We start from the raw sequence: 12,327 nt of genomic DNA, 5'->3' as shown, positions 1-12,327 counted from the left end.
TGGACCTTTCAGGATGCTGTCAATTGTGTGATTGTAAATGTATATACAAAATGTGGCCTATTTTTGTACATTACTAACTTTCATTTTCTACTCTATACTTTTTGTAAACATTCTGAAATTATATTGACAAACAATTGTGACATCAAAAAGTAATAAGGAAACATTAAAAAGGCACAACACATATGCTACAAATTACTCAGGATGCTGATAAGTGAAAATCTGGAATTACTGGGAACAGATGATAATAAGTCACTATTCTCCAAATAGAAGAGACATTGAGAAACAGGCAGGCACAAAGAAAAGTACGATAACAGCTGTTTTTTTGCAGCGTATGTGAAAATGCTGCATTGTGTGTCATTTGTCCATGATGTTTATATGATATTAATGATATGACAAGTGGCTTTTTTTCTGGTGAAATAAGTGAAAACTTGGAGAGTGAAAAGAGGAATAAGAGTTGGCAAAGCAAGTTTCGGAACAATGGTACACGACACAGGTACTGGAAAGAGTCTGGAAATAGGGAAGCATAGTATCCCACAAGTGTGTTGCCATTTTTCTGATGGATAATAAAATTATGTTGAAAACAAAGAAATGAGAATAGTTTTTATTTGCACACTGGTGGTTTTTTGGTAATAAACCATTTATGCTTGAATAAATATTCACATCAGTTGTGATGACAATTTTTAAGTCAATTGAAAGACATGCTCTTGACTGCTAGACAGGGATGCGATCTGTGACAGCAATGAAAGATGGCAAGGCCAGAGAGAAATATTTATGAGCAATCCAGTGTGCACTAATTAATTAGTAGCTGTCTGTCTATCTGTGTTGGGATCTCAAGGAGACTAGATGCATGTGTATGCCCACCAAGTATGGGTAACATTGTGAATGTATTACATAAAGGTTGTGTGTTCAAATAAATTTTGGGCAGTTATAAAACAGTTGTTTGAATATTTATCAGTCTGCCACCATCCACCTTAACAATTTTGGATGATTGTGATGACCTGTAAGGACACCAGTAATAATGGAGGGAAACATCAGGTTGTCACCACAGCGTTGTAGAGGTTTAACAAGGAAATTATTTCAAAAAGGAACACAAAAAAATTAACTTTTATATCTATGTATTCATAACAAAATGTTCAACCTTTTCTTCATTAGCTATGGTGAATGTTTGATTATTCCAGAATAACGTGAAAAAAGTCATTTACTCATTTAAATAATATTTTCCTGGTCTTTTCCAAATCCGTTTTCTACTAATAATACACTACACAATAAAACCAAATTCAGTAAAATGAAGTCAATGGGGATGAAATAGTTTTGAAATACCAGGTGTCTCAAAATGACCATCAGCATTTTTAGGCTTTGTAGCATTTTTTGTATTCAACTTACAATTATAAATAATACATCAAATGAAAGAGAAACTTAGATAGTTTTGTTTGTATCACTGTATGCATGCACTGTTTCCGAGCTTTCCATTATAAAGCTTGCTTGATGTTGGATGGTGCTTCTGTGCATAGAGGCTGAGTGGCAGGGGGTCTTGAAGGGAATCAGATCTGTGCATGCATGACAGTAGAGAGCGGGCAAACAAAGTCCATGTTGCTGAACTGTGTTATTGCAGACAACAGCCAGGTACCTATGCCTACAGTACATCATTGTATTATACATTCACATCTATCAGGGGAATAATAAATTTTAAAATTGGTTTCAATCAGTCGTCATGAGAGAAATCTTAATTCACATCTTGACAACGTTGTGTCCTCTGCTCCACAGCTTTAGTTTGCATGATGTTAGAAGGCGAGAACAACCCACACAGCTTTGTGAAGACATCTAGTACAATTTTTCTCAAAATGACAACAGTCTAATGACAAGGTCATTGAAACTGCTTCTTATAATTGTGAGTTATTGCAGTTTGGACTGTATTTTAAGTAAAAATGTACGACACAGCAAAATTATCTTGAAATACCAACCAGGATCATTATATTTGGTTGACAACTGCTTCTACTCCATAGAATTTTTACAAATGTGTATAATGCATGTATGTGGGTGTCTTTGACTGTAGTTAAGTTTAATTAGCCTGCATAAAAAAGGATTACTGGTAGAAAAGACTAATGTAAAAGACTATTATAAAAATGGTCAGTATGTTTCATATTTTTCACTGTCAATGGATATTCTGAGTATAAACAAACTTGATCAACATTATACTGAGAGACTGCATTTATAATAACATCAAAAACCACCTATATCATGACACGTAATTGTCCCTGTCATTTTAAGGTATTTTTCAATTTGCACCTTGAAAATGACAGGGGTTTAGCTGTGGAAATATCACAGTTTTTAATGAATTTATCTGGCTGCATTCTTGCAAGTTATTAGAGCATATGACACACTGGGAAAAGCTTAAGTTCTTCTTGGGCAATACACTCAGCCGAAACATTATGACCATCTGATAAATAGCTTGTTTGTCTGTCTCTGGAATGAAACAAATAACTGATTATGCGTATCAGGGATCTGAGAGTCCGTTGGCTGGTTTGTGGAGGTATGTGGCATTAGATGTCTAAGCACCAGGTCAAGTAATTCATGTAAATAACGGGCCACTGATTTGCGTATGTGGAGATGGCACCCAATAGCTACCCAGATGGGTTCCATAGGATTTACGTCAGGCAAATTTGATCAGCAAGACGTCAAAGTGAGTTCACTACAATGCTCCTCAAACCACTCTGGTACAGTTCTGGCTCTGAGACCCAGACAATTATACTGCTGACAGATGACATCATCGTCAAGGAAGACATCAAGCATGAAGGGATGGAGATGGTTCGCAGCTCTCAGCGTGTCTTCGATTGCTAAAATAGATCCCTTGCAAGTGCAGGAGAATGTCTCCCATATCATAATACTGATACCACCAGCCTGCATCCATGGCATGCTGAACATTTTGAGCTGCCATTCACCTCTGATGGCTTTTGTGGAAACAACCATCAACCTAGTGTAGCAAAAATGTTATTCACCCGAAGAGCCAACATGTTTCCATGGATCAACAGTTGAATCCTGATGGTCTTGTGCCCACTGCAATTATGTCATTGGGTTAACACATTCAACAACATCTGATGAATGGTGTGCTCTGAAACACTTGTGCATGACATAGCATTTGCACCCTTTCAGCAGAGATGCCGCAGATCACCATCTATCCTACTTTACAGAGCAGACAAGCCTCAGAACCCCACATTCTATGAAGAGTCATGGGCATCCAATCATTTGGTGCCTAGTGGTAGTTTCACTGTCCTCATTTTTGATATACTAATTAACAGATTCTGTGTAATAATAATCTGCTCTTTGTCAAAGTCGTTTATCTCAATGGATTGCCTCATTTGCAGCCCATATCTTCACTAGGGTGACCCCGTCCATGTCTGCTCCACTTACGTCCTTTTGTTACCATGTTATGTGCCCACACCGCCACCAGGTGGCATCCAACATTGCACGGGGTAGTGGTCATAATGTTTTGGCTGACCACTGTATGTTGAATATTAAAGTCTTCATTCTTCTTAGGATACAAATTCCTAATCAATAAAGTCTAGGAAGTTCTCGTATACTATGTATGCAATTGAAATGTTGACAAATGCATTTCTTAAACCATGAGTCTTTGAAACTAAGAAATATTATTACTTTACTTTGTTCCAAAGCCTACATCATAATACCATCGTCATTGCTATCTGAGTCTGTGTCTGAACCATCTGCTTGTAAATTTATGATAATAAGTTCAAGGCCTATATCCATCTTCACCTCCCTATCAAAGTCTTCTTCCTGAAGCTTTTCAGCATGCCGCACAGACTGTGCCCATGTTGAAATGGGGATGTTTTCTGTTGCTTTTCAATTCAGTTTCCTTTAACCTGGATGATATTTTTTTTCCTTCCCCACACATAGCCTTTAACCTTTTCCCAAATTAATTCCATGGGATTATACTGACAGTAATAAGTTGGTACATGCAAAAATGTGTGACCACCGTCATATGCCAGGAAGTCAAGTCTGTACATATAAAATAATGAGCTGCAGCAGTTCGGCATGAGTCTGATTTATATTGTGTGATATATTTTTATTTTTAAGCTAGGGCAAAATATCCGCTTACCTAGTGTTTGTGATTGGTGTTTTCTCTGTAACAACTGAATGATAACTGATATGGTAATTACAAAGACAAATTTCGAAGCAAGGTATGGCAAGAATCGTTCAGTAAACCATTTCACAAAACTAACAGTATTCATTTCCAAGTGGCAGTCACTGCTGTTTTCTCTACAGCTAAATACAAGTTTACTCTCAGGAACATAAGTAGAAGAAGCACCAGCGTGTACAATAATTATCCAAGAACCTATTCCTATGTGAATTTTAAAACTGCCAGTACATCACTCACATTCCAGCAAGTTTCCCTGGGATGACTCTGACTCACCTTTGTTTCATGAAGATGGTACAGTGTTGAACTACCTCCTTCTCTGGTATCATGCATCTTTATAAGAGATGTGGTTCGTGCTGCACCTATGTCCCTTCTTTCAACTAAAACCTCTCTTCTTAACATACTGTCTTTGAAACCAATGTATTTTAAAATTCTTTACACTGACAAAGTGCGACCTTTGAAGCCATGCATAACTGTGAAAAAGTTTTTGGGATTTTGGGTAGTCACCATTCACAAGGACTGCTTATTGAAGCATTTGTTGTAGCAATTACTCCAGACACAATGATCAAGGTTTGGAAAGACTTCGCCTCTTGACTCAATCTGTGCCATATGACAAATAGTGCTCACGCTGAACACTTGTATGAAAACTGTTTGAGCTGCTCTTTCATTAAATGTATCATTTATAATCATACATTGAGTGTAATAAATGCTACAAAGCCTTACAACCTCAATATTCATTAGAAAATACTCAGTACAATGATAAACAAGGTGAGTCACCTACCATTACCAATGGAAACACCTCCCGAACCACAACAAACACTGAATAATGAGTTCTTATATAAAAACAAAGATGAGGTGACTTACCGAACGAAAGCGCTGGCAGGTCGATAGACACACAAACAAACACAAACATACACACAAAATTCAAGCTTTTGCAACAAACTGTTGCCTCATCAGGAAAGAGAGAAGGAGAGGGAAAGACGAAAGGATGTGGGTTTTAAGGGAGAGGGTAAGGAGTCATTCCAATCCCGGGAGCGGAAAGACTTACCTTAGGGGGAAAAAAGGACGGGTATACACTCGCACACACACACACACACACACACACATATCCATCCACACATATACAGACACAAGACCCACATCCTTTCGTCTTTCCCTCTCCTTCTCTCTTTCCTGATGAGGCAACAGTTTGTTGCAAAAGCTTGAATTTTGTGTGTATGTTTGTGTTTGTTTGTGTGTCTATCGACCTGCCAGCGCTTTCGTTCGGTAAGTCACCTCATCTTTGTTTTTATATATAATTTTTCCCACGTGGAATGTTTCCCTCTATTATATTGAATAATGAGTTCTGCAGACAGAAAGTGTGGGGAGGGGCTGGTGTAATTAGTTAATACAAAACCATTGAGAAATGCACGGAAGTATGATTTTCAACACATACTTATGTTTTTTTAAAAATGTAAACCTGTTATTATTTTTAGCACAACTGAAAATAGAAACAAATACTTAATCAATGCCATTTGTTACATTGTAAAATGTTAATTACATCCACAGTAATTTGTGACATAAAATTGACACTTGAGTAACTCCTCAGCAGTTCAATCATGTGTATAGGAGAGAACCGAATTAATTAGGGATACAAAAAGAACAGTGATGTAACATAGGTACAGAAGAGGCATGAACAGCATGTTACATCCACATGCTAACATTTTCATTAGTCTTTTTCTCTGAAGAATACTGTATGGCACTGATTTGTTAAAAGAAAATGTACATTAACATAAGAATGCAGTTAAACTTACAAATTTGGTTTTTGTTTTCAATTACAGAATGTAAAAGAGTGTGTCTTGACATTTCAGGCCAATAAATGTTCAAAGTGGTGCCCAATATTTTCTGCACACATTTGCAATCTACATTTGCAATGAATGTCTTACACAATGTAGTACACCTGGTGTAATGTTGCCACAGGCTGCCTTAATATGATGTTTCATATTCTCTGGAGTTGTAGGCACATCATGATACACATTCTCCTTTAACGTACCCCACAGAAAGAAGTCTAAAGGTGTAAGATCAGGAGAATGGGCTGGCCAATTTATGTGTCTCCCATGTCCTATGAAATGCCTGTCGAACATTCTGTCAAGGGTCAGCTAGTGTTCATTGCAGAATGTGCAGGAGCACCATCGTGTTGATACCACATATGTCTACGTGTTTCCAGCAGGACATTTTCTAGCAATGTTGGCAGATCATTTTGTATTTTGCAGCTGTTTGGGTGCCTTCACTGTGCTGAGGACCAATGAGATGGTTGCCAATTACTCCGCACCATACATTTACATTCTACGGTCGCTGTCACTCTACCTGTCAAAGCCGGTGAGGATTGTCCATGGACTGGTAATGCATGTTTTGTAAATTCAGTGCTTCATCAGTAAATAGGTAGAACTGCAACACTTTCACTGTTAATACCCATTGACAGAAATTCACTCGATTATTAAAGTCATCTCCATGTAATTACTGATGCAGCGACACATGATACAGGTGAAATTTGTTACGATGAAGTAAGCGCATTACACTACTTTGACTCATTGTACTGCCTCTAGCGATGTCATGTGAACTCATGTGTGGGTTCACAGCAACAGCAGCTAACACACCAACTGCACATGCTTCTCCAGTGATGGGTTTGTTATGGAACCGTTTGTGTGTTACAACCACACTTGTTGCATACAATTGTTTGTAGATGTTTTCAAATGTGCGGTGCATTGGATGGTCTCTGTCTGGGTACCTTTCTACATGCAACATGCAGGCTACAGCTGCATTTTGTGTACACTCACCATAGTTGAGTATCATCTCTGCCTTTTCAGAGTTAGAAAAAAGCATTTTCACAGTTCTTACAACACTGTACACACTGTTGTACTTGTGACCTTCTCTCGCTCCTACTATGCGTACTTCTGTTCTTACTTGTGTACAGTACACTATCACAGACATCTGGTAACACAGCATACTACAGTTATTCTGAGTACAAGGACTAATTCAGCAAGTGCTACATGGAGACACTGAGACAGACGAACTTGTAAACATCGTAGTCTTCATAAACATATCCCTACAGATCTTGTTTGTTACAACACGCAACTGAACGTCTGAGGTTTCAAGTGTCAGCTTTATGTTACAAATTACTCAGGATGAACTTAACATTTTACTGTGTAACAAATGGCATTGATTAAGTATTCATTTCTATATTCAGATGTTCTAAAAATAATAACAGGTTTCCATTAAAAAAAAGTATGTCTTGAAAATCATACTTCCGTGCATTTCTCAATTGTTTATATTAACCAGTTCCACCAGCCCCTCTCCTCACTTTCGGTCTGTGGAATTGGTTATTCAGTGTTTGTTGTGGTTTGGGAGGTGTTTCCAGTGGAAATGTTAGGTGACTCACCCGGTATACACTATATGATCAAAAGTATCCGGACACCCCTAAAAACATACGGTTTTCATGTTAGGTGTATTGTGCTGCCACCTACCACCAGGCACTCCATATCAAAAACCTCAGTAGTCATTAGAAATCATAAGAGAGCAGAATGGGGTGCACCACAGAACTCATAGACTTCGAACATGGTCAGGTGATTGGGTGTCACTTGTGCCATATGTCTGTACGTGAGATTTCCACACTCGTAAACATCCCTAGGTCCACTGTTTCTGATGTGATAGTGAAGTGGAAACATGAAGGGACACATACAGCACAAAAGCATACAGGTTAACCTTGCTTTTGACTGACAGAGACCGCTGACAGTTGAAGAGGGTCATAATGTGTAATAGGCAGACACCTACCCAGACCATCACAAAGAAATTCCAAACTGCAACAGGATCGACTGCAAGTACTGTGGAAGTTAGGCAGGAGGTGAGAAAACTCGGATTTCATGGTCGAGTGGCTGTTCATAAGCCACACATCATGCCGGTAAATGCCAAATAACACCTTGCTTTGTGTAAGGAGCATAAACATTGGATGATTGAACAGTGGAAAAACATTGTGTGGAGTGACAAATCATGGTACACAATGTGGCGATCTGATGGCAGGGTGTGGGTGTGGCGAATGCCCTGTGAACATCGTCTGCCAGCATGTGTTGTGCCAACAGTAAAATTTGGAGGCAGTGGTGTTACGGTGCGGTCATATTTTTCATGGGTGGCTTGCACCCCTTGTTGTTTTGTGTGGCACTATCACAGCACAGGCCTACATTGATGTTTTAAGCACATTCTTGTTTCCCACTGTTGAAGAGCAATTCAGGAATGGCAATTGCATCTCTCAGCATGATCATATTGCATGGCCTGCGGTGGAGTGGTTGCATGACAATAAAATCCCTGTAATGGACTGGCCTGCACAGAGTCCTGACATGAATCGTATAGAACACCTTTGGAATGGCGACTTCATGCCAGGCCTCACCGACCGACATTGATACCTCTCCTCAGTGCAGCACTCCATGGAGAATGGGCTGCCATTCCCCAAGAAACCTTCCAGCACCTGAATGAACATATGCCTGTGAGAGTGGAAGCGAAGGGTGGGCCAACACCTTATTGAATTCCAGCATTACCAATAAAGGGCATCACGAACTTGTATTTTCAGCCAGGTGTCCGGCTACTTTTGATCACATAGTGTATGACATCATTGAAATCCATTTGCAGATGCTGAATGTGCAATGGAATACACATGAAAATTTATACCAGACTGGGATTTTCAGGCAGATCTCCAGCTTTTCATGTGTAAGTATGAGATCTGACCAAATCACACTCCGGTGCGTTTTCTTCAAATATCGGATGATCACTGCATTGTACCACTCCACCTTCTCCCTCTCTCCTCTACAATCAGTCAATTCCATTTTGTATTAGTTTCACGGTGAATCATCATGCAACCCTTTAGTATTAGCAAATGGATGTGTTAATCTGTTGGTTTAGGCATGATGGAGGGGACAGATTATACAACTTTTGGAGCTGGTGCTTCAGTCTTGAAAAAGAGTCAGTTTATGAAATATTTGGTAGCTGATACAGTTGATGAATATTAAGACTATCACCAGCAGGAGGAAACGAGCCCTTAGCACAAGTATGAGAGACAAGGAAAGGTGGGTTAGCATGAACTTCTGAACAAACATGAATTATTTGTTATATCTGGACAAAAATGATTTATTTATTGCTTGGAGTAAAAATTGGTAAAGAACTAAAAGATAATTATTGCTCTACAAGACATTAGTAATTGAACAGCATAGCAACAATCACTACTGAAAAATTTCTGTCATTGCCTATCTTTTGTTTACAACAGCATTTCTTGTTAGTTCCTTCTTTAAGTCCATTGGCACTTACTTAAATTACATAGGGACAACAAAACACTGTGTTCTCACATCACTGTTGAGCTGATAAGGTAGAATAAGATACACAGTGCTCGTAGCATTTCTGTATCTAAATTAGGCCAATACAGAAGGGTCAAAGATTGTAGTCTCAAACAATGGAAAGTCAGGGATGGAATAACAACAATCTACAAAGGGTAGATTGCTGCTCACCACATAGAGGAACTGTTGACTTATCAACAGGGGAACTGCTGACTTATCATCAGGCACAGTGATAAAGACTGCTTTACTCTCAGATATTTACATTGGTACTTCAGTCACAGGCGCCAAAAAGTTTTCTGTGGGTTGCATGTGGAACACAATCTCATTCCACATTTATATTCTTACAAATACAACAAATTCAGAACCCACTCTCTTTTTTGTCTGCCAAAAGTTTGCAACTTAATCAGCGAAATATCAGAACTTTTTTTTTTTATTTCGGAAATTATAACAAATTGTTTGCTTACATTCCCATTGTTTAATAGCTTCAGCTCATTTCTCTTAGCTATGAGTCTAAAATTCAAGGTGAATAAGAATTCTTTGTTCATTCACACATTCTGTCCTCTTATGAAGGAGAACTTTCATGGATGTGGAACGCATCAGTTATATGTGCAACTGACTTTGTACTATGTCACTGTTTATTTCAAAAGTACCATCACATGCGGGTATCAAACAAAGTTTAAAATATTTGCTGTTGAATGACTTCTGTAGCTCTGCATTTACACATTTGATAGAATGCTTTATCCTCAGAATGTTGTATCACTCAAAGAGTGTGCAGTATTCACATTTCTGTGAAGGGTGTTCCAAGAGTCATGCTTTTTGTCATCTTTAAACACATGGTTGGTGTTACTATCAAAACTGCTCCTAGCACCTTCGATAGGCACTATAGTATTGTGCTTATTGAGATCTTTCCCCAGAAGGCCCAAATCACAGGTGGCACAGCTAAGTCCTGTACTTCAGTTAAGAATACATGGAAGGTATGGAAAATGCTAGTTGTTCAAAGCCAGATATCTGTTTTCTTGTCACCACATACTTTTATGCTGTCATGACTATTAATGAGTAAGTGATTGAAGGATCACTTTACAATGCTATAGGATCTGCCAGTTTGATATACAGTGGGTTAATGAGGAGGGACAGGACTAGTGTTTAGCTGTTACCTTCTTGAAGGAACCATTCCAGCACTGCCTGAAGCGATTTAGGAAAATCTAAACCAGAATGTATAGTCTGCTGAAGATTAAAACTTCACATATGAATAATACCTTAGACTTTCTTACCAGATTATAGATCAGTAGACTTCAATCTTAACTCTCAAAACTTTGAAATTATTGCCTCTGCTCCCCCCCCCCTCCCCCCAAATTCCATCCAATGAGTATGTAGTAGGTGCTAGCACTGTTTATGAGAATTTATTGAAGCCATTAATTACACCTTTCTACCCAGCAGCCTGTGCCTGTCTTCATTTTCTATTTTACTAAGAATCTTGTGTCTTGGAAATACAAGATTTTTCTCTCATCTTTTTTCACAAAGAAAATTTTTAAGTAAGAGTGATTTCAAACATGTAGTTTGTACCACAGCTGCATCTTATTACCTTCAATGTTTGTAAGTAAAAGTTGTAGAGAAAACATAAATTGGAATAGCTTATTTAACTACCTTTTTCATTTCCTTGCAATTGGGCATACAGCATCACAAACAGTTGGCTTAGAGAATAAATATGTCCCTATTAAGCAGCCAGGTATAGTCATGTTGCACTTACACAACAATTCTGTAAAAATATGGTGAAAATTTATTCATTCATTTTGTGAGCATAGATGTTTAATAATATGAGTAACAATAAAAAAAGGAAACTTGTAGTTTGCAGAGGTGGGCAAAATACAGCAAAAATACAGGAGATTTGTTTTTATTAACATGACTGGGCCAGCCTGAATAAACATCCCTAAGCACTTCAAAAAACTGTATCTGTATCACATCTGGTTCGGTTGTCACTATGCAACATCATTAGACAAATGCTCACTTTGAAGTTCATAAACACTCATATTGCTTGCAAAATTTGTATCTTTTTGTTAATGTAATATTACTAAAGAGAATTAGTAGTTTGAGAAATATTATAAAAGTTTACTACAGATGTATTCCATCAAGAGTAACTGATTCACAGACATGAGAAGAAAGCAGTTTGTTTCACCTAGCAAGACTAAAACAGTTAAACAATAAATAATAAACATTAACAGATAGTATGAGCTTACCTATTGGTTCAGTGCCAGTAATATGGTCTACAAAGTCCCTTTTCCCCAAATATAACGTAAGTTTTCCATTTGGAGAGCATTTCTTAAAAACTTTGAAATTTACAACCATTGTTGCTAAATGGCTCACTCACGCCTTCTTAAGGAATCTGCACAAGACATTTAAAATCTGGCTTATATATGCCCACACAAATGTGACGTTCACCTCATGTACGGCTTCCTAAGCCTGCTACTAAGCACATAAACTGCAGGAACTTGGGGTAGTTGCTGTGTGCATTTATAGGTCTTCAAGTAATCTAATAAGCTCCAAGGGCATGAAGGGACTCAATGGAAGACATGTAGAGTGAATCAGTCCCATCGAAATGCAAGCAGTGTTACTGAGGGTATTTCTTTCTGAAAATGCGTCAACTGTTGCAAATAATATATGATCACCATATAGTAGAGCTACTCTATTTCTTATGATGATTATATTGTGCATTGACCCCGAATGACTTATTTCCTGCTAAACAGTCACTATTGAAAGACACCCATAATTGATTAAAAGCTAATATGTAGTGCTTCTTAGTTATTTAGAATTTCTACTTTGATT

General features: G+C 38.1%; 1 protein-coding gene across 1 annotated transcript in view; it reads right to left on the bottom strand.

Annotated features, from left to right (window-relative positions):
- LOC126479107 (arrestin homolog) overlaps window positions 1-11,899 on the bottom strand; it is a 95,288-nt gene extending 83,389 nt beyond the window's left edge. Inside the window, exon 1 of the mRNA XM_050103755.1 lies at window positions 11,742-11,899. Coding sequence (XP_049959712.1) covers window positions 11,742-11,850 — 109 coding nt within the window. The 5' untranslated portion in view covers window positions 11,851-11,899. The remainder of the gene's footprint in view (window positions 1-11,741) is intronic.
- Window positions 11,900-12,327: the final 428 nt, after the last annotated feature.

This window comes from Schistocerca serialis, chromosome 1 (assembly GCF_023864345.2).
Source record: "Schistocerca serialis cubense isolate TAMUIC-IGC-003099 chromosome 1, iqSchSeri2.2, whole genome shotgun sequence".
Classification (NCBI taxonomy): domain Eukaryota; kingdom Metazoa; phylum Arthropoda; class Insecta; order Orthoptera; family Acrididae; genus Schistocerca; species Schistocerca serialis.
Note: the sequence above shows the minus strand (reverse complement) of the source record. Positions and strands in the feature narration are given on the sequence as shown.